This window comes from Haemorhous mexicanus, chromosome 25, assembly GCF_027477595.1.
Source record: "Haemorhous mexicanus isolate bHaeMex1 chromosome 25, bHaeMex1.pri, whole genome shotgun sequence".
Classification (NCBI taxonomy): Eukaryota; Metazoa; Chordata; class Aves; order Passeriformes; family Fringillidae; genus Haemorhous; species Haemorhous mexicanus.
This window is the reverse complement of record NC_082365.1, coordinates 3,846,189-3,869,382: the sequence shown is the minus strand read 5'-3', so window position 1 is coordinate 3,869,382 and position 23,194 is coordinate 3,846,189. Positions and strand designations below refer to the sequence as shown.

The 23,194-nt window shown below is 57.0% G+C and overlaps 1 protein-coding gene across 1 annotated transcript in view; it reads right to left on the bottom strand.

Moving 5' to 3' along the window:
* The window catches only part of MAPKAPK2 (MAPK activated protein kinase 2), a 33,749-nt gene extending 11,477 nt beyond the window's left edge, over window positions 1-22,272 (bottom strand). The window contains exon 1 of the mRNA XM_059867467.1: window positions 22,009-22,272. Within this exon, the coding sequence (XP_059723450.1) occupies window positions 22,009-22,257 (249 nt within the window). The 5' untranslated portion in view covers window positions 22,258-22,272. The remainder of the gene's footprint in view (window positions 1-22,008) is intronic.
* Window positions 22,273-23,194: the final 922 nt, after the last annotated feature.

The window sequence follows — 23,194 nt, the reverse complement described above, 5'->3', positions numbered from 1 at the left end:
ACAGGAACAAGGATGAACTCCCAAAATCCACACAGCACCTGTTTCCAGATGGAACCCTCACTGATGGTGCTGCCCTGGCAGAGTAACCCTGGCTAGACCAGCAGCTGTCCTTTGCCATGGAGAAAGGCACAGAGAGGATGAGCCCTTCAGCCACACACCCAAAACACCATCCCAGCTCTGCTGGATGGAACAGATGGAACCCTCACTGATGGTGCTGCCCTGGCAGAGTAACCCTGGCAATCTGCATTCCTGCCCAGACCAGCAGCTGTCCTTTGCCATGGGGAAGGGCACAGAGAGGATGAGCCCTTCAGCCACACACCCAAAACTCCATCCCAGCTCTGGTCACACCTCTCCCACCTCCTCAGCTCTCCCGCTTCCCCAGGCAGAGGAAACCTGTGGGAACCTGTGGGAGGCTGCTGGCACCAAACCACCAGAAGCTCTGCAAGGACCAAAGCAGCCAAAGTTTGCACAACTTGACATCACTCACATGGACAGCCTCAGGGCAAAGGAAGACAGGGCAGGAGGTTGGGCACCCTCTCCTTGCTCCTCTATTGCTTAATTCCCCTAAAAACTGCATCCTGCAGAAGCCAAAACCTTAAGCAAGAGCAACAGCAGCCCCCCAAGGAGCCATGCAGAGGGGGCTGGAGAAAAGCCTGGCTATTTGCAGCCCCACTCTGAAGAGCCTGGCCTGGGGAGCCAGGAAGCTGAAGAGAAAAGAGAAAAACAAAACAATTTGTAATTATGCACCAGGAAAATGGACCAGCAGGAAGCAGCTAGTTAACATCATTCTGCACAAGACAAACAGCAGAGGTACAGCAAAATACATCCCGTTTTTAGAGGTCACTCTGAGGGCTTTTATAGGAGATTAATTGGATTTCTAATGAAGTGGGAGGCAGCAGCCTCCATTACCTGCCCCAGCACGGCCCTGTTTGTTTTTGTACCCAGACAAGCTCTGGGAGCAAAGGGCTGCCCTGGTGCTCTCAGAACAGCCAGCTGTGATCCAGCTGCTCCCTCCCTCCCCTGCTGGCTTTGCATGGACAGGTGATGGAGAGGCTTGCAGAGGAGCAGATCAGGCCTCGTTAAGGCAATGGTTTGGTTAATTTAGGAAATGTTCCTGGTGGCAGCAGTGTGAGGGGGAGCTGAAGGCCACATGCACTCCCCACTGCTGCTGCAGGAAGGATGTGAAAAGTATATTTGACTCTTATGACCTAACACTGTCAGGTTGTAAGAATATTTCCTCTATGCTTTTAATGAACTTTCAGTATATTTTATGACATTAAGAAAGCTGATAAGCCAAGAAACACTTATAGTGTATTGTAATTAGGAAACAGTTGATTTCTGATTGTGCTGGTGTGAATTGTATATGAAGGGTGCATTGTCTCACCCTTCATATGAAAATACAATACAAGTTTTTAAAACACCTCTCAGTTGCCCCATCTCTGGGTCAGAAAAGACAATAATCCAACAGACAAGCCATGGCAGAGGCAGCCCAGAGCCCAGCAGCACCCCAAACCTCCTGCCCTCAGCACAGGCAGGCTCCCTGTGCCCGGGGTGCCAGGAATGTGCCAGGCTGGCACAGTGATGGGGCAGGAGCAGCACTGCCACCAGCCTGTCCTTTCAGGGGGGAGCCAGCAGCTCCCAGAGCTGCCACCCTTCCCTCCCACTCCCCAGCCAGCAGGGAAAGCTGGGGTGGGTGATGTCCTGTCCACATCCCAGGTATCTGGGGGTGTGACAGCCCTGCCCCTGTCCCTGATCCAGCTCTGGTGGCCAGCAGGGTTGGTGTTCCTTGGCTCCCAGCAAGGAGGCTGGGATGGGACAATCACCTCGTGTTTCCCCTGAGGTTCAGCAAGGATGAATGCCCCCATCCCACCCCAGCTGATTTTGCAACCCAGTAATCTGGAGCACAAGCAGGGTTAACCCTTCCATGGCCAAGCTGCTGAACTCACGACAGCTGCTCTCAGCTCAGCTTTTCCAGCTCTTACCTCCCTCTCCCCTTCTGTGAAAAATGTGTATTTTATGATTAGCTTTTTGCAAATATTCAAATGAATATTCCATGTGTTGTGTTAGAAAGTGATGCTGTGTTAATTCTCTTAAGTAGTCTGTTAAATACAGTTTAGGTTATAACAAGATGTTAAAATAGAAACTGTGCTATGTAAGATACTTTTCCTAAAGAAAGGACTTGCACCAGATAGCAGCCACAGGACACCTGAATCTTTCAGAGAAAGAGAATTTATTGCTCTCTTATCAGGAGAAATGAACTTCTTCCTGCCCCCTCAGCCCTGAAGACGCCGTCAGGATCCAGAGGAAGAAGCTGACCCTGCCCAGACAGAATCCTGTGTGTGAGTGGAATTTGTGCATCATGGATGAGGTGTGTGAATGTGCAACAGGCTGTTGCTTTTAAGGGTTAATCCTCTGTTACCGTGGGGCCTTTTCGGGCTTATTTTGCCCAGAAAGAGGCACCCAGACTGTCCATAACTCTTTGTTTCTATTGTCTCATATTGTCCTAATCCAAATTGTCCAAATTATTATTACTCTAATTGTATTACTATTTTTATAACCATTTTATTGCTACTAAACTTTTAAAATTTTAAAAACAAGTGATTGGCGTTTTTCACACTTCCAAAGAAGGGCTCCTTGGAGATCCAGCTCTTCATTATTTCAGACAGAAAACGCAGCGTTTCCTGCCTGCTCGGGCTGGGGAGGAGGGCTCCGGCAGCCCGGGGGCAGTAACCGGATCCTCGAGTTACACAAGTGTCCCCGGGCAGGGCACAAGGGCAGCGCTGGCTGCAGAGAAGCTCTGCCACCACCTCCGGGCAGGAGGCAGGCAGGAGGAGCTGGGTGCTCCAGGTGTTCACATCTGCTGGGTGCTCCAGGTGTTCACACGTCTCCAGACATCAGCTCATCATCCCAGAGCACCCCGGTGTCCCTTCAGCATGGCAGGGGACAGGGGACAGCCAGGAGAGCTGTGCCAGCCCAGAGCTCTGCCCCATCCCATCTCTGCTTCCCACTGGGGCACCTCCCTGCAGGAAAGGAGGGAGAGCAGGGAAAGAGCCACTCCACCCTGCTGGCAGCTAGGGAGGAAATTCAGCTTTCAGTCACATCCCAGCAGCCTGGCACCTCTGAGATTTGGGCCGACAGTGTTTGCTGCCATCCTGTGCCTTGGCTCAGCCCAGCTCCCCCAGGAGCCTTTCCATGCTGCGAGAGAAATCACTTCTGGGCTCCTCTAAACATCCTCATTAGCTTCATTAGAGCTCCCACACTGCTGCCACCAGAGGATGGCCCAGCCCAGCCCGATGTGCTCAGGACCCTGAGAGCAGCAAAGGCTCCCCACGAGCTCCAGCAGCACCTCTGGGCTGCTGGAAAGACAAACCCTGGAAGCAGCTCCTGAAAACAAAGCAGCTCATCAGGGGAACAGCACCTCCCTGAGCAAACCCAAACCCAAACCCAGGCTCCAGCCTGGTCCTGCAGGAACCAGAAATCAGCTTCAGCTCCAAGGAAGAGCTCAGCACCTCATAGAGCAGAATTTCCCCCCCATCACCTGAGGACAAGCACAGCACAGGTGGGAGGGAGGGAGGGAGGGAGGGAGGGAGGAAGGAAGGAAGGGAGGAAGGAAGGAAGGAAGGAAGGAAGGAAGGAAGGAAGGAAGGAAGGAAGGAAGGAAGGAAGGAAGGAAGGAAGGAAGGAAGGAAGGAAGGAAGGAAGGAAGGAAGGAAGGAAGGAAGGAAGGAAGGAAGGAAGGAAGGGAGGAAGGGAGGAAGGGAGGAAGGGAGGAAGGGAGGAAGGCTGGCTCTGGAGCAAAGCAGGGGCTGGAGCTGCCCACGCTCACGTTCCCTCTCCCAGCGTGTCCTCAGGCACCACTGATTCAGGCTCACCGCCCCCTCCTGGGATGATGTCTCATGAGTCACGACAGGTTGGAAAAGGAAGCTCCCTCCTCCCCTGGCAGGCATGAGGTCGCTGAGGACACTGTCCCACTGTCCCTCCTGTCCCACTGTCCCTCCTTGCAGAGGGTGCCATCCAGCCCCAAACGCTGCTGCCCCTCGGAGCCAAGCACACTCAGGTGGGCAAGACATCCCTGTGCAAGAGGGAAAACTCACCTCCCACGGGCAATTTCCATGGAAAGTGAGGATCAGGCTCACACTGGGGGGTGTGTTGAGCTGTCCATTTTCCAGGGCTGCCCCAGGCTCACCCCAGGCTCTCCAGCTTGCAGGCAGGGTGGTTTCATTCCCGTGTGTATTTTGATCCCACCCGATTCTCCTCAGCCCCCAGCAGAACAGCACCCACCCCTCCAACAGGATGTTGTACCCAGGCCCCAAACCACCCCCAGGAGCCCCCCTCAGGACCTGTCTGCACCACAGGGGTTAAAAGAAACTCCTCTTGAGTTGCAGTAAGAATAAACCTACAGCGAAGAGAGGCAGGCTGTCATCCCCCCAAATTATCAGCAGGGAAGCAAATCAGAGCTTTCCTGGATCACACACAGAGGCTCTGGATTCCCCTGACCCCGCTAGCACAGGGCAAGGAGCATTTTTTCCTAATAAAGCAAAAGGGTTTCTCTTCAAAGGATTTTCCTCTTCTCATCTTCCCCTGCAAACTCGCTGCCAACTGGCATCAGCTGCTTTACACATTTGTGGGGCCGGGGCTGGAAGCTCTGCACAGGCTGTTCCCACCTCTCCCTGCATTGAGCTGAGCCTGGAATGCCAGAATATTTGGGGAGCCCACAGGTAATGAGCCCAAAGCCACCCCAGTCCCTACCAGACAGGGCTGGGAGGGAGAGGGCAGCAGAAGGACACGGAAGCAGCAAAGCTCGGTTCCGCTTTTGCTGTTTATGAGCTACAAAAGAGAAATAAAATCACGAGTCCCAGAGCCCCTGAGAGGAATTGTGTTACCAAACAGAGGGAAATTCATGGTTGAACCACAAGGCAGTAACAATTAAAGGTGCAGCTCAGGAAGCCTCCCCCACATCATCGTGGCTCTTACATAAATCTTTACATTAACCCCATCCCCGCTGCTTCCACCCACCACAACCCGCCCTGCTGCCCTGGTGACGGGACTTTCCCAAGCTGGGCTTCATTTCTGCTCTGCCCACGCCCAAAGAGCTACAGAAAGAGTCTGAAGCCCCAACAGGAGAGGTGAAAGCCTCATCCTCACGTTTGTTTTGCCCGGGGAAAGGCAGAGAGCAGAGCTGACGTGTCCGGAGGAGGAGCGCGCGTGGGTCCGGCAGCATCCTGCCCGCAGCGTGCCCCGTCCTGCCAGCCCAGGAGGGCTGCTGGGAGGGCTGGCTCTGCTCCTGGCCCTGCTCCTGGCCTCCTGCAAGGTGCTGTGCCAGGCAGGACAGCAGCAGGCATCAGCTACCCACCCTGCAGAGCGATGGGGCAGTGCCACCAGAGCTGGGGGGATTCTGAGGAAACGACCCACACGACAATCAGCTCCATCCTGCACGGGAGAGTGGAAAGGTTGGAGAAAGGATCCCAGAGAGAGAGGATTGGTTAGATTGGAAAGAGCAAGACAGGAGAGGCAAGTGAGGCTGAGCAGAGGCGAGCTGACACACACAGACACACATGGAGACACACAGACACAGACACAGACACACACACACACACACACACACACACACACACACACAAGCTGGGGCTGCTCGGCCGCATTCTCCCAGCCCGAGTGATCGCAGCGCTCCCAGGAACACCCCGAGCCACGGCGGCGAGCGGGGCGAGCCTCCCTGCTGCCTGCACAGCCCGAGCCGGGCAGCCAGGCAGGCGTGGAGGGGCTGTGACAGCGAGGGGACAGCTAAAAACCCTGCCAGGAGCGGCGCGGAGGGGGCAGATGCGGCAGAGGGGGCAGATGTGGCAGGGGCAGATGTAACAGAGGGAGGCAGATGAGGCAGAGGGAGGCAGATGCCACTGAGGGAGGCAGATGTGGTGGCAGGGACAGATGTGGCAGCGGGGACAGATGTCACAGCGTGCCCGTGCCGCTCCTGCGGGCGATGTCGCAACGGGGCGGAGGATGGAGAGGGGCCGAGGAAGAGGCAGCTCTTACACACACACGGAGGAAGAGGCAGCTCTTACACACACACGGAGGAAGAGGCAGCTCTTACACATGGAGGAAGAGGCAGCTCTTACACACACACGAGAAAGAGGCAGCTCTTACACACACACGGAGGAAGAGGCAGCTCTTACACACACACGGAGGAAGAGGCAGCTCTTACACACACGGAGGAAGAAGCAGCTCTTACACATGGAGGAAGAGGCAGCTCTTACACACACGGAGGAAGAGGCAGCTCTTACACACGGAGGAAGAGGCAGCTCTTACACACGGAGGAAGAGGCAGCTCTTACACACACGAGGAAGAGGCAGCTCTTACACACACGAGGAAGAGGCAGCTCTTACACACACGGAGGAAGAGGCAGCTCTTACACACACACGTGGAAGAGGCAGCTCTTACACATGGAGGAAGAGGCAGCTCTTACACACACACGAGAAAGAGGCAGCTCTTACACACGGAGGAAGAGGCAGCTCTTACACACACACACACGGAGGAAGAGGCAGCTCTTACACACACACGAGGAAGAGGCAGCTCTTACACACACACAGAGGAAGAGGCAGCTCTTACACACACACGGAGGAAGAGGCAGCTCTTACACATGGAGGAAGAGGCAGCTCTTACACACACGGAGGAAGAGGCAGCTCTTACACACACACGGAGGAAGAGGCAGCTCTTACACATGGAGGAAGAGGCAGCTCTTACACACACGGAGGAAGAGGCAGCTCTTACACACACACGGAGGAAGAAGCAGCTCTTACACACAGAGGAAGAGGCAGCTCTTACACACACGAGGAAGAGGCAGCTCTTACACACACACGGAGGAAGAGGCAGCTCTTACACACACAGAGGAAGAGGCAGCTCTTACACACACGAGGAAGAGGCAGCTCTTACACACACACGGAGGAAGAGGCAGCTCTTACACATGGAGGAAGAGGCAGCTCTTACACACACACGAGGAAGAGGCAGCTCTTACACACACACGAGGAAGAGGCAGCTCTTACACACACACGAGGAAGAGGCAGCTCTTACACACACGCTGCTTTCGCAAGGGGTCTCGCTCCCCACCCCGGGCGCCCTGTGCTCCCCTGCTCGTGGGGTCCCTGCCCGGTGGGCGATGCTCGGGACCCCCCGCCCGCAGCCCCCCCTGCCCGGGGCATCTGCTGAGCATTTTGTCCCCCGGCGACAGATGCAGCAGCCATTCAGCCTTTTCAGGCAGCAACAAAAGCCTCTCGAGGCACACAAAGGCGAGGAGCAGAAGAGAGGCCTGGGTTTAAATAAGAGCCACCTGCCAGGGGCCCGTGCCCCCCGTGTGCTGCAGAGCCCATTTCCCTGCAGCAGAAACGTTCTTGGCACGTCCTGGAGATGAAGTGTCCGAGTGGGGATGCAGGAGCAGCACCCTGGGTGCTGAGGGAAGGGTCCCAGCGTGGTGGAGTCTTTGGGGATGAGGCTGGAGGGAGGAGATGGAGGTGGGTGGGAAGGGGCTGTAAAACTCACAGGAAAAAGTCAGAGCAGGTAAATGGCAACAAGGCAGCAGCACGAAGCATCCCCGCTGACTCACACCCAGCAACAGGCTGGGGCTGGAGTTTAAAGGAGACAAATAAAGTGTCGGCTCCATTTATCTGAGAAAAACAAAATTAGGGGCCTATTCAGTCCCATGTTTTTGTTTTGGGAGCCTCCTCTTCCTTCCAGCCCCCAGCCAGCGCTGGGTTTGGCTGACTCACCCCAGGCTCATCTCTCCAGGAGGCTCTGGGTGAGGAGCAGGAGCAGCCCAGGCACGAGCCATGGTCACGAGGTCCCATGTCCTGCTGTGCCACATCTGGCTGGAGTGACAGAGCCACCACCCTGCCAGGACCTCCCCGTGAACCCCACAGGGACAAACGGGGTCACAACAGCCAAAATGCTCCAGGCCAGCCCATGCCATCCCTGCCCAAAGACATGCAAGATGTCACTGCCCACCAGACCCACCACAGCACTGGGCTGGAGCAGGGAAGGGACCCATTGCCTTGGGGTCAGAAGAAGGGACAGCCCAGCTCTGAATGGAGCCATTCTGGGCAGGGATGCTCAGATCTGCAAACCAATCCCCTGATCCCACACAGCTCTTCTGCCTCTGCCAGGGCCTTCCATCCACACAACACAAAGTGAAAGGGAAATAAGGAGCCACGGGAAGGGCAGAGATCTCCCCAGCCACCCACAACACCACCACCTTCCACCTCTGCAGGGCTGAGGGCCGGGGTCAGCTCCTCCTCCCACCCCTCTCCGTGCCAGATTTGCGATCAGAGCTGACAAGAGCACGAATGGAAAAGCACACATGTGCTTTTATGATAGGAAGTGGTTGATATTTGCAGGTGTGATTAACACCGAAGTAAACACTGATGTAAACCATTAACTCAGGGCTGACCTATGGCCTTTGTGCTTCCCTCCCACGGGCAGAGCTTGAAAAAACCCCTCATCACCAGCACTGCACGGTGCTGCCTCCCTGTACCCACAGCCAGGGGCTTCCCCTCATGTCAGAGGGACCCCAGAGCATCTCTTGGATCCTGGCTCCACCAGCCTGCCACCAACCCCGGGGACAGCCCTGCCTGACCTTCCTGCTACCTCTGACCCCAGGGACAGCTCTGGCTGCTCCACACCTACATCCCAGAACTGTTTTTATTTTTGGATGTGTCCACCCATTCCCTGAACGTTTGAGCTGGAAGTGATTTTGGGGAGAGGCCCAGACCCACCACGCCTGCAAGCACAGCAGCCCTGAGGCCCTGCCAGAAGCAGCCCCACAACGCTCTCTGCTTCCCAGCAGCTCCTGGGCTTGAGCTCTGCCCAAAAATGAAATTTCTCAGGGCTCAGCCCATGGGCAGGACAGAAGAGAGGCTGCCACCCACCCACCCCCCAGCACGGGGATCCTGCCTGCAGCCTTTCAACACAGATCTTCGTGCAGCACAAATAAATACACGCATTTTTAAAGAAAGGCAAAAAAGCCAAACTGACACACAAAGCTGCATCAAGGCCAGCCCCTCCTGAAGTGCCACTCAGCCCTGGCACTGGGAGCAGGATGGCCTTGGGATGTGTTTCCCCCAGCAGTGCCAAGCCCGAGGAGGGTTTCATTTACGCACCCGCGAAGCTCGGTGACGACAGCCCCGTTTTGCATCACCCTCTCTTCCTCAGCTGTTTGTTTAACACAGTTTCACCCCTGCCACGGGCTTTGTCAACACCAGGGCACAGCAAACACCTTGCTGAGATAAGGCCAGTGAGTGCAGCCCAGCTCTGCAGGGATGCAGAGCAGAGCATCCCCCCGGCTGCAGGGACCCACCCTGGCAGCACCCCAGTGCCAGGGGGGCTGGAGGCACTGGGAGCCCCCAGCAGGCACCGTGCCCACGCCAGCCTGCCAGAGTGCTGGGAGCAGGAAAAGGCTGGGCCAGGAGCAGCTCAGGGCTTTCATAACAGGGCTTTGTCTGTGCAGGTGCTCAGAGAGGCAGGGGCCCCACGGCCAGCAACAGCCCTCCTCCTCCTCCTCCTCCTCCTCCTCCTCCTCCTCCTGCTCCCCTCACATGGCACAGCAGTCACAAACCTCTGTCACCACCAGCCCTGATGCCCAGGGCAGGGAGAGGGGCAGCCACGTGTGTGGGGAGAGGGGATGGCAGTGAAGGGGCAGAGGACAGGAGGGGACGATCCAGAGCTGGTCAGGGACACACAGCCCCCACCAGCCTCTCCTCTGCCATCTCCCCAAAGATCTCAGTGCAGTCTCCAGGCTGTCCCTGCCCCACAGGCCTCCCTCCTCATCCTCCTCCTGTCACACTGAGTTTGTACAGCCCCAGCACCCAGCAGGAGCTGCAGCAGAGCTGGTGGAAACCCCCGCTGATCACCAACCCACGTGGGTGAAGAGCCAAGCAACACCCCAGACTCGAGACCCAGCACTCCCTAAGGCTGTGCACTTCCACTTTACCTACAGCAGCCAGGGTTTTAGGGGAAATCCTGAGCCTTGAAGCAATGCAGTGAAAACCTGAGAGCCTCCTGCCAGCCCAGGAGCCAAGCAGGGCACTCCTCCTCCAGCAGCCACCCCTTCAGAGACTCCTTCAGCCAGCAGGAAAACACAGTTGTGTTTCTATTTTAGAAAAAGCCCTTCTCTGCATCCTGCTGGCACCACATTAAAGCTCTCAGGACACAGTGGCTATTCTCAGCTCCCTGCAGGCTTCTGGCAGCCCCAGGAGCCTCCACAGCACCTGTTGGCAGCAGCAGCCATGTGGCCCCAGTGCTGGGGAGCTTTGGTGGAGCTGGGGCAGAGCCTGGACCAGCAGGGCCCCAGTCAGCCCCATCACCTCAAAACACCTCAGCCAACAAGTGTGCAGAACTCACTGCAAAGTGCCTGGGTGCACAAACTTCCAAAAATACCAGAGGGGGAATTTCCCCCCTGTTGGTGTTACCAAGGCTGGGCTGAAGGCAGAGCAAGGAGGCACTGAACCATGGAGTGGGTTAAAAGGAACCCTAAAGATCATCTCATTCCAGCTCCTGCCACGGCCAGGGACACCTTCCACCAAGCCAGGCTGCTCAGAGCCCCATCCAACCTGAGCCAGTTTTGTACTCTTATTTTTTCAATCTACAGCAAAAACACCTGTGGAGAACTCACAGGACAGAGCCACTGATCCTCCCACGGATGCTCAGCACCCCACTGCTGACAGGGTTTACCAGCAGGCTCCTTGATTTCCTCCCAAATCCCACAGGCAGCAAAGTGGTTTGGACTCGTTTTGCCTGCTAGATTAAAAGGGAGATGGGCTAAAAGGATAAAGGCACGGATCTTTAAACAAACCAACAGAAAAACCTCCTCCTGCAGCTACTGCTGCTTCCCTGGCAAACAGCCTGGTCTCCCTGGGCATTCCCATAGCCAGCTCTTAAAAGGAAAGCTCTCCCCCCAGCCAGCCTCACACACTGCCCCATCCCAGGGCAGGTCACTGGGGACCCCCAGTGTGGGGTGAGCAGGGGGCAGCTGCTCCCTCGGGGTCAGCCAGGGGCTCCTGGGCCCTGCTTTGTATGGATTTCAGCTTTTTCCATCCCACTTATTCAGCAGAAGAGCTCAGGGCTGGGGGAAGCCAAAGAGCAGACAGGGCAGCCTTTGTGTGGCTCTGCCACCCAGCCCGGGGCTGGGCAGCCCCCGCGCCAGCCCTGCAGCAGAGCCTGGGGCACTGGGGGAGCAGGGGGCTGGCACGGGGCTGGCACGGCCCCACAGAGCCTGCAGCAGCACCCTGAGGCAGCAGAGCCTCATTTCAGAGAGAAATGAAGCCTTGAAGTGCCCCTGTGAAGAGCACCCACTGCACTGCCCCCATCTCTCACACAGGGCAAGGCTTTAAAAATTAAAAAAGATTGGATGTGGCACTCAGTGCCAGGGTTTAGTTGTAGGGGCTGGGTTGGGGTGTTGCTTGGCTCTTCACCCACGTGGGGTCATGGCAAATGGGGGTTTCCACCAGCTCTGCTGCAGCTCCTGCTGGGTGCTGGGGTTGTACAAACTCAGTGGGATGAGAGGAGGTTCTGGGGCTGGCTTGGGCTCGATGACCCTGAAGCTCTCTTCCAACCCAGTGATTCTGTGAACTCTTTTTCCTGGGCTGCACTCAATGTGGGTACAAGATCCAGATGCCCAGTGATGGTCAGCAGTTCAGCCACTAAAGCCCTCCAAGCATCAGCACCACAGCCCAGCCAGCCCTGCTGCAGTGACATTTCCCTGCTTGTTTCAGGGCAATCTTTGAGGAGAAGGAAACATGAAAGGAATGTTTTGGTTAAAGCCAGAGGTGCCTGACCTGCTAAGAACACGCTGCCCTTGCTGCCAGAGCCTGGCAAAACTGACTAAAGGGAGCCCTGAGCTTCCTAAACCCTCTCCTTGCTCTCCCTGGAGCCACAGGGCCATGCCTGACCTGCAGCTCCTCCAGAAGTGGGAACATCAGCCCAAAGCACTGAGGCACTCAAACATCATCTCCCACAGCCCCCCCAGACTGGGGCAGAGGCAGAACCTCAGAGCTGCTCCACAGCTCCCAGGAAAAGCAGCTCTGGCTCCCACCCAGCCCGAGCTGCTGCTCAGCAGCACCCAACCCATTTTAACCCGTTCAGAACCTCCTCATCATCTTCCTCACCCAGCTTTCATCAGCCCAGCATCGCAGGGCTGGCTGTCTCCTCCAGCAGCAAGCAGCTGGGGAATGGGACCACCAGGACACTTCCAAAAACTCCCAGGGACCTGGAGCTGAATCCCAGCACCCAGGGAACATCTCATGTCCTGGCAGAGCTCTTCTCTACAGCAACTCTTCCTTTCCACAGAGATTGGGAGTCTGAGCTCGGAGGTGGAACAAGCAGGGTGGGAGGGGATGGCAGGAGATGTCAGCGTGCTGCTCCACCAGAGCTGCACAGCCCCTCACACCAGGAGCAGGGCAATTCCTCGTGGGAAACACTGAGGACAAAAACAAAAGGCTTCCCAAGCCTCTTCCAAGCTCCTGGGCCAGCAAGGGGCAGATGTTCTCTCCAGGAGCCTGGGAAGATGCCCAGCAAGGGCTGCAACACCTCCAGGCTCCCCAGAACAGCCTTGTCCCCGTGCCAGCACTGCTCTGCTGGAGGCAGGGGAGGTGAGCAGCCCAAAATGCCAAATTCACAGCTCTGATGCCTTCCAGGAGATAACCTGAGTTTAAACTTCCTGCAAGCCCTCCCTTCCCAGCAGCACAGAGCCGCCTGCCCTGCCCGGGGCTCCTCCAGCAAATCTGCCCAGCCAGGCTGGGAAATGGCCCAAGAGGAAGAGAGAGTCACACCAGAGCCCCAGGGGACCTGGAGAAGGCAGCTCCAGGTGACAGTGGCTCCTTCAGCCAGGCTCTGGGAGCCACAGTGAGTGCCAGAGCCGTGGTGACAGCTCAGCGACACCCACAGGGGTCTGTTCACTGAATAGGATAGGATAGGATAGGCTAGGCTAGGCTAGGATAGGCTAGGCTAGGCTAGGATAGGCTAGGATAGGATCATTGGGATACACCACAGGAGTGACAAACTCCAGGCTTCTGCTCCCCATCATGAGGGGCTGGGAACACAACCCCTGAGAGGAGCCCCTCAGGGAGCTGGGGGTGCTCAGCCTGGAGAAAAGGAGACTCAGGGCTGCCCTCATCACTCTCACAGCTCCTGAGAGGTGCCTGTGCTCAGCTGGGGCTGGGCTCTGTCTGCAGGGACTGACAGACCCAGAGCACACAGCCTCCAGCTGCACCAAGGGACATTTAAGTTGGATTTCAGGAAAAAGTTTTTACAGAAAGAGTGATAAAGTTCTGGAATGTTCTGCCCGGGGAGGTGGTGGAGGCACCATCCCTGGGGGTGAATAGAATAGAACAGAAGAGAACAAGTTAAGTTTGAGCTGTTCCTAACACTGAGCTGGGAGATGCCATCAGGCTCATTGCTGCTGGAATTCAAAACCATCCCTGCTACCACACACCTCCCCTGCTCTTGATTTTCTTTACTGCTCCTGTTAGACTAAGCTGAGCATAACACACATACTTTCGGGTTTGTTTGGACCTGATTTGCATCTGCTTTTGCCCCAGCCCTGTGGAGATAGCCGGGATTCTGTCAGAACCCAGGACATTCCTCTGGCTGCCCTGGAGGACTGGAGACCCTGACAGGGGGCTCAGAGACCTTGGCATGGAGTAAAAAACACCTGAGCCTTGGATTTTAACCCATGGAAACAATTCCCAACTCTGTGTGAGGAGTTACAGGCCACAGGGGTTTGAATAGAATGACAGTGAATTTGTCACAGGGTGGAAATGTAGAATTTTGGGGTTTTTAGAATGGGGGTTCAGGAGGCAAGATGGAGGGATTTGGGCGAGTTCTGTCTTTCTCCTTCTTCTTGTCCTCCATCTTCTGCTGGGATGGTGACACTTCTGGATTGGTTTAGAGTAGAGACAGACTGTCTAACACAGGTGATGGGTACTGGAAAATTATTGTAAATAAAGTACAGGTAGTTCTTAGTATAAAAAGACAACACCACCCCAAGGGCAGGGACTGTGCCACAACCTGACCTGCCAGACAGATCTCAGCAGGGCAGAGAAAGAATTTTATAGATAACAGAAAATAACCAACTTTGAGAATGAGAGCCAAGGAACCCCGGGAAAAAGAGACTTTCCAACACCTCGGGGTCATCTCAACACCAGAGACCCCGTCAGGATCCAGCCCCATTCCCTGGAGCCAGCTCCTGCCTGCACCTGGGGGCACGGGAGGGAGGGGAGGAGCTGGAGCTGCAGCCTGAAGGGGACGAGCTGCCAAATTTCCACAGCAGTCCCAGCTTGTGTTCCAGCCCCATTTCCCTGAAAACACAACTTGGCAGGACATGCAAGGAGCCTTTGGAGAGGCTGCCCCAGCTCGGTGCAGCACAGCAGGGCCAGAGGACAGCGGGCAGGGCTGTCCAGGCTGCTCCAGCCCTGGGAGCTCAGAAGATGCTCCCAGGAGGTGCTCAGAAGATGCTCCCAAGCCAGGGGATGCTCAGAAGATGCTCCCAAGCCAGGGGATGCTCAGAAGATGCTCCCAAGCCAGGAGGTGCTTCCTTGGGAAAGGGACAGCACTAACAGTTCCAATCCCTGGGTGCTGCTAGACCTGACATGACCTGAAACAAAAAGTTTTGCTGGGGGTGCTGTGAGCCACACAAATGTCACGTGGAAAGTGTCACTGGGAGGGGGACACAGGATCTGCTCTGTGACACAGGTTTAGTCTGACTCCGAGTGTGAGGCATGCAGTGACCCCAAACCTGCCTGACCCCCATCTTCTGGGGCCAGCAGAGCTGGAAAGGTTGAGCTCAAAACTGGCACCCACCTGCAGCCAAGGGCACAAAGCAGCAAACTTAATTATGGTGACAAAGGAAATTAATCCATGCCTCCCCTGATCCCCAGTCTGTAGGCCAAACCCGATAAGGACACCAAGAGCAGAGCAGCAAAGCCCCAGCCTGGCTGGGAGCCCCAGGAACATTCAGATCTGGGTTTGGATTTTGGACTTTATCTCTGGTTTAGGCTGCAGCTCGCAGGGCAGGGACCACGTGCAGCCCTGACGCCAAGGGCCTGAATAATCTCATTACACATGACAGCAAAGGCTGTGCCAGCTGCACAAGCCCTGAGCCAAGAGCTCACCTGCCCTCCCCATGGGACAGGGCACCTTGGCACTGCACGGAGAGAAGGCCCTTTTCCTCAAGAAGATGCCACCATCCTGTCCTGTCACTGCAATAATTAACAGTAATTGGGATACACCACAGGAGTGACAGACTCCAGGCTTCTGCTCCCCATCCTGAGGGGCTGGGAACACAACCCCTGAGAGGAGCCCCTGAGGGAGCTGGGGGTGCTCAGCCTGGAGAAAAGGAGACTCAGGGCTGCCCCCATCACTCTCACAGCTCCCTGAAGGGTGCCTGTGCTCAGCTGGGGCTGGGCTCTGTCTGCAGGGACTGACAGACCCAGAGCACACAGCCTCAGCTGCACCAAGGGAAACACAGGCTGGGTATCAGGGAAAAGAGGGATAAAGTTCTGGAATGTTCTGCCCGGGGAGGTGGTGCAGTCCCCATCCCTGGGGGTGTTTAACAAAGCCTGGATGTGGCACTGGGTGCCAGGGTTGGGCTGAGGGGTTGGGGCTGGGTTGGACTCGATGACCTTGGAGGTCTCTCCCAGCCTGGTGATTCTGTGATTCTGTGAATCCTCCTCAGCAGCTCCACAGTGAGGATGGAGCCACAGGGGAGCTCTCAGAGCAGATCCTGTGTCCCCCTCCCAGTGACACTTTCCACGTGACATTTTTGTGGCTCACAGCACCTCCAGCAAAACGTTTTGTTTCAGGTCATGTCAGGTCCAGCAGCACTCAGGGACTGGGTGCCTCAGTCCCCTCCCCAGGCCACAGAGGAGCAGTGAGTTAATGCAGCCATCCAACCTGCCAGCCCCGTCATCCCCACCTCAAACTGGTAGGATCTTAAAAGGCTGAAATGTTTGAAATGACTCAGCCACAGGGCACAAAGAAGAACAGTTTAAAAGGCTGTTAAAGCTCTCTGCACTCAGACCTGCTCTTGCTCCAACCCCTGCACGCTGCTCCCCATCCATCTCCTTTGGGGAACAGCCACAGAGCTGAGAGCTCTCCCCAAAATAGCCCCAAGGCACCAGAAACACTCACAGCCCCTGTGCCAGCCTGAGCTGAAAGGAAAAGGTATTTTCAGAGAGCAAGAGAGCCACAAAATGGTTTGGCTGGAAGGGACCTTGAGGGTCATCTCCTTCCAACCCCCACCGTGGGCAGGGACACCTTCCACCAGCCCTGGCTGGCTTTTGTCACCTCGAGGAGGGGGCCCGCCTTCAGTGGGACACAGAGCTCAGGGTGATGGCAAATTCCACACTGTCACCCCCAATGTGCCCACGATGCTGGCCCAGTGTGACTGCCAGGCTCCAAACTGGTTTTTGGGGAGCAGCCAGGCCAAGCTGCATTGCCATGCCAGCCTCTGGAGCTGCTGGAGGGATTGCCCTGCTCCTGCTTCAAACTCTCCCTCCTCCAAATCAGCCTGCAAGGTCAGCCAGGTCCTGAGGACCCTCCCCCAGCTGCTGCCTCCCCTCTGCAGCCCAGAGAGGAGCTGGGCAGCCTGGGGTGGGCACGGGGCTACCTGGGACACCTGGCACAAAACAGAACCATGGATCAGCATGGGGTGGGCATGGGATTACCTGGGACACCTGGCACAGGCCAGAGCCATGGAGTGGGCACGGGGCTACCTGGGACACCTGGCACAGGCCAGAGCCATGGAGGGGGCACAGGGCTACCTGGGACACCTGGCACAGGCCAGAGCCATGGAGGGGGCACAGGGCTACCTGGGACACCTGGCACAGGCCAGAGCCATGGAGGGGGCACAGGGCTACCTGGACACGTGGCACAAGGCAGAGCCATGGAGCAGGCACAGGGCTACCTGGGACACCTGGCACAAGGCAGAGCCATGGAATGGGCATGGGGTGGGCATGGGATTACCTGGGACACCTGGCACAAGGCAGAGCCCTGGAGCTGGCCCATGCCTGGCTGTGGCAGCCACCCTGGCCCCGCAGGCAGCCCCAGCATGGCCCAGGGGAGGCAGCAGGGGAGGCAGCAGGGGAGGCAGCACGTTATTCTTGGAAACCAGGAGGTGAGGTCATGCTGCCTGAATGCTGCAGCTCGAGGCCAGCCGAGCGGGGCCAGTTGTGCTTGGAGAGGAGCCTGGGTGCTGCAGCCAGGGCTGTCTGCAGGTCGGGAGAGCGCCTGGGCTGCGAGCAGGAGCAGAGCCTTGCTGAAGGAAGGAGGGCTCCTCCTGCTCACTTTCTCAGCAGACAGCAAAACCACAGTGAAAGGACGGGTTTGAGAAGAGCCAAGCCCTTGGAGCACCCCACACAGGAGGCCAGCAGGAAGGCTGAGGAGATGGCAGACCATAAAGCTGGAGTGATGCTGCTCCTACAGCCACTTCCGAGCCAGCCACTCCTCCAGGTGCCTCCCACGTACCTGCACCACCCCGCAGCCCAGCAAGAGCTCCTCCACCTCATCAGACACCACAGCACATCCCAGAGCTGTCTGTGAAGAGAGAAGTCACCAACCTGATCCTTCAGGCTTCTTCAGCAGGAACCTTCCAGGAGTTTTCATCACCTGTGCCCACCAAACGTGCCAGGAGACCTGGCTCTCAGGCTGCACACCTTCACTCATGAATTCACTTATTATTTCAGTTATTATTTCCACATTGTTCTGGTTGTTTCAGAGCATGGCAAAGCCCAGCCTCTGCTCTGCACCACTCACTGCTCAGGGCACAGCCATCACCTCCACAGCCCCACGAACCAGCACTGCCCTGGAACGAGGCTTTCCTGCTCTGGGTGTGGAGCTGATGGCACAGACAGCACTAATCTTCTAAAGGCCAGCAGGGCTCAGTGGGAATGGCAAAATCATGGTTTTACCTGGTGGTATTTGGCTACTAAATCACACATCCAGGGCTGTGCTCTCATCCTCTGTGCCACAGGCAGCTCAGCTCCTCAGCCCGGTGCCGCCTCTGACGTTCTGTAAATCACTGCATCTCAGTTCCCCACCCCTGAAAACGTGGGAAATGTCTTTTGCAAGACCCATGGCTGATGGCATTAGATCATTAAGGAGAGGAAGAGCCCCACCACTTCCTGAGCACGTACCAAAGAGAAAACCCCTGCTCCTGGGCCTTATCAGTCCATCACAGCCCTAGTTCTGACTGCTCAGAACATGTGAAGTGTTTAACAGAGATTATGGCAAATCCTAAATCGCTTAAACAAACTCAAACCCCAAGTCAGTAGACTCCTTTGGTCAATGAGATAATAAACCACAGCTTTGGAAAAGTCCCAGTGATGTCACTGCAGTTTCCACAGCTTTTCAACCACATCTCGCACAGAAGGCCACAGCGAAGACATTCCTGATTATATAAAATACATGGCAGAGCTAATGAAAAAAACATCTCTCCACTGAGAGAGGGACAGAAGAGCAGCAGCCACAGCAAGCTGTTTCCCATGAGCACGAGCCCAGGATCTCCATTTCCTCCCTCACTTCAGGGGGGTTTTCCCAGATGGATTTTTGGAGGGACACGGGGTGCTTTGGCTACACCAACTCACTCATGCACAGAGCTGCTCAGCCATCAGCTCCGAGCTGCCTGCCCTAATTCCACACCAGGCACCTTCCCAGAACAGCAAACCACAAGCACCTTCCTCCTTCTCCATCAGGGGAGCCATCACTCATGGGTTATCAGATGAGGCCAAGAGCGAGACTGAGAGTTTCGCAAACACACCCCAAAGCACCAAGGATGCTGCAGAAAAAAAATCCACGAGCAGCCTGAGCTCCTCCAGCCCTTCCAAAGCTCACCAGTCCAGGTGAGGATCTCCTGCTTGGAAGGTGAAGTCAGCAGCGAGGTTTGTTCATTTATTTTAAAGGAAACCTGCTCCACAAAAAGCAATGCATACAACAGAGAAAGACTCATCACCTGAAACACCAGTCCCCACTCTGCAGCCTGGCTTAGCTGCCATTTCCTCCTGGAATGAAGGCAGCCAGCCCAAAGATTAGTCTTAAAAGTGGAATTTGCAGCAGGCAAAGAGCCCTCGCTCCCAGCCCCACCACTGCAGCCTGACCACAGCCAGCCCTGCCAAGTCAGGCCAGCAGTGACCTACATACAGCAGCCTCCACAGAAATTACAAGGCTAATTTTGCCTAATAATAAATCACACCAAGGTACAAGGAAGAAAAGGGTAAGGAACCAGGCGTTTCAGCTCCATTCATCACCTCTCCCCAGGCTTTCTGTTCCCAGCCTGCAGCAGATCATCCTGCTTCAAACAGGGGCAGGGCACGGGTGACTGGGACCATCCTGGCTTCACACCAGCTAATTCAGGGATGCCACGCTTCAGGTACCAAAGAAATACATAAAATTGGAGGTGGGAAACAGAAAGATGAACAAGAATCTGGAAGAAAAGTAGAGGAATCTCTTGTTTTCACCCAGGGACTACACAGCAAGCAGAACTACCATCCACTAACTCTCACACAGCAGCATTTTATTTAATGATGTGTCTGTGGCATGGACTGTTGCTCTGGAAGGAGAAGATTGGCCCTTATGTTTTCACTGCTGCTAGAACACTTTCCCCAAGCTCAAACTCTCCTGGAGCACTGAAAAGTTCTCCTCAGCAAAGTGACTCTCAGCCAAACCCTTACCAAAAGCAGCTCTTGATTTGGGAGGAAGAGCTTTAACAACACAACAGTGGCTCGTGACCCAAGAGGAAGCACAAGATGACCAGGAGACACCGTTCACATCGGGGAGAGACACAAGTGTGTCTCATCCTCCAGTGAAGGATTGCTTTGTTATACAAGATTTTGGAACAGCAGACCTAAAGAACGACACTCCAAATGGAAAGGTTCACTGCACAACCAAAGCAGGCAGCAGACAGATTTCAGCTGTGGCTCCTGGCCATGGGCCATCAGGATTCTTTTAAGCATCATCTGAAACATGACAACTCGATGCAATCACTTCTGTGGATCCTGCTTTAGGTCATCTTTCCACTCTGCTGCAGCCCATGAGTAATTTGGGCCCAAATACCTCCCCACAGGTCTCCAGCAGAGACGTCAGCCCGGCTGCGTACCCGAGGAGGGAATGAAGTCAGCACACATCATGTCTGGGGCAGTCACCCACACCAAGTTTGGGCTCTGCAGCTCAGCCCAAATATCCTAGTGGAGAAAGCCAGGGTAGCTCACACTGGTGAGGGCAGGATGAGCACCCACGGGCTCGTCCCACAGCTCGAACTCCCAGCGCAGCAGTTTGGAAGGTGCTGGAGGGAATCACTTACAGTAGCAGCTGTGCTGCTCTTTGAGAAGCCAGGGACACTTCCAACCACTCAGCTGAACTGGTCCCTCCCCGTCAGGGACGCCAGGAGAGGCCAGGACAGGGGACAGGCAAGACAATCCCTTTTCCTACAAGGGATTGAGTGTCGAATATTCCTCACCCTGCAAGAGCCACAGGGACACGCTGTGCCACCCTCCTACGTCCCAGCCCTGCACTCCAGGAGGTTTTCAACAAGCCAAGGGACCTGTGTGACACGTGCCACAAACCCTGACCCCTCGCTCTGGCACGGGCAGGGTGACAGCACCAGCCCCGTGCCCCAGCCAGGGCAGGCAGAGGAAGCTCCGGCCTCCTCTTCCTCCTCCTCCTCCATCCTTCCTCTTTCAGGGCTGCGAGAGGGAAGTGCTGGGATCTGTGCTTTAAATATGTGACTCAACTTCAGAGGCGAGGAGGAGCCCGTCTGTCAAAACAGAAGAGGATTTCGCTAATTTTCAACCCAATGAGATGACAACACAATGTCACCCCGAGCACAATGCGGGGCGGCTCACCAGCAATGCCTCTGGCATTTCTGAAGGAAAAGCCAAACTTCCATCACCTAACTGACCCCACTTCCTTAACCACAGACATTCAGCACCGTACCATGCCCACCCCACCACCTCTGCAGCACAGCTGGTACCCCCAAAGCCTCACCTTCGTTCCCTCACTCGGGTTAGGAACCCCAGACACCAACAAAAGGGCAACTCTAACACAAAAGAAGTGGGGTTATGTGTTTAGGTGGGAGTTAGAGGTTTAGGTGAGGGTTATGGGTTTCGGTGGGGTGTTTTTAGCCTTCCCAGTTCTCGGGGTAACGCCAAGGATTGGAACAGCTCATGTGTGGGCGCAAATTGCACGGATGCAGGAGAACACGGCGCTCCCACCGAGCAGCCAGCCTTGCTCCCGCCTCACCCGGCGTGTCAGGAGCCATCCCAACTTCCCCAAGCCTGGCTGGCAGGGAGGCACGCTCCCCTCTTTGCTCAAAAACCTCCTTTAAAACAAGGAGAAGGGCCGGGTCATCCCGAGCGTGCTCAAACACACCTTGTAGCCACTGTTTATCCACGCCTGTCAAAGAGAAGCAAGTTAGGGACAAGGGGTAACATCGTAACGCTGAAATATTCCCGGGGGGAAGCGGGGCACGACAGTCGCTCGGTGTTAGAGCCGGGAGGGGACACGGGGACATGGAACGGCGACAGCGAGCAGCTGGGGGTGCTTACACCGCACACCACGGATGGAACCCCACGATCCGCGGAGTGTCCCCCACCCTCGGGGAAGCATTCCAAGATGTTCATCCCCCGGGGGGGTCCCAGCCAGGCCACGGTCTCCTCCCCATTCCTACCTCCCCCCACCCCCTTCGGGCTACGAAGATGTCATTTCGCTTCGTTTCCCACTACAAAGCTGGAAAGCGGCGTCTCGCTGCTCGTAAAGGGGGGGAAATAACGAGATTAAAGCGCGGCCGGAGGGGCGGGCGGCAGCTCATTGTCCGGCCGGCCCCGCTGCCGCCGATGGCCCCCCCGGGACCCCCTTCCCCCGGCAGCAGACACCTTCCATCACTGTCACGGCGCCGCTGCCGCTGCCCGGCCCCTCCCGGCCGAGCCCCCGCGCGGTCCCCGCGTCCCCCCCGGTCCCCGGCGCGGGGTCCCCGCGCACCTTGAGCGCGAACTTCTCGCCGCTCTTCTTACTGAAGATCTCCAAAACTTTCCCGTTGATGCCGAGCCCCAGCACTTGCGTGGTGACCTTGTAGTCGTCCGTGATGGCATTCTTCCGGATCTGCAGGCCGCCCTTCCCCGGGAACGGCGGCGGCCCGTGCGGGGGAGCGGCGGGCGGCGGCGGCGGCGGCGGCTGCGGCGGCGGCGGGCTGGGGAAGCCGGCGGGCGGCGGCGGCGCCCCGGAGAGCATGGCGGGCACCGGGCGGGCTCCGGGCGGGCTCGGGGGGGGCTCCGGGAAGGCTCCGCCGGGCGGGCGGGAGGGCGGCGGAGCCCCGCGGGCCGCGCGGGATGGGCCGGGGGTGCGGGGGGTGAAGCAGCAGCGCCGCCGCCGCCGCCCCCCGCCGGTGCGCCCCGGCCCCGACAAGAGCGATGGCTCCGGTGCGGCGGCGGCTCCTCCTCCGCCTCCTCCTCCTCCCGCCGGCCCGGCTCTGATGTCAGCGCCCCGGCCGCCGGGGGAGGGACGGGGCGGGGCGGCCCCGGGGCTGAGCCTGCGCCCGCCGGACCGGCCCCGCCGCTGCCCCAGGGGCGCCGGGCGGGGTTGGTCCCCCAGGGGTACGGGAGACCCCCGGCCCCGCCACCGCCGGTGTCCCCGGTGCCCTGGAGCCGGCGGTGGGATGGCAACAGGTCGCGGTGTTCTCGGTGACCCTCCGGTGACAACAGGAAAGAATGTTGGCAAAAGCGTGGAGCGACAGGACAGGGGGGAATGGGCTCGGGTGGGAAGAGAGGAGGTTTAGGCTGGATATTAAGGAAAAAAATCTTCCCTGTGAGGTTGGGGAGGCCCTGGCACAGGGTGCCCAGAGAAGCTGCGGATGCCCCATCCCTGGAAGTGTCCCAGCCCAGGTTGGAGCAGCCTGGGACAGAGGAAGGTGTCCCTGCCCATGGCACGGGTGGAATGAGATGATCTTCCACGTGCCCTCCAATCCAAACCATTCCATGAGTGCACGATTCACCCAGTAACAGCTTCCCACCCGTGCCTGGCCTCTCCTCGCTGCCCCGAGAGCACCCTGAGGTGACAAAGGGCTGCCCTGCTCTGAGGGTGGGTGACTGCTGGTGCCCAACACCTCATCCACCATCGCTCCATCTGCAGCCACCTCCCGTGAAGGCAAGAGGTGTAACCAACACCACAG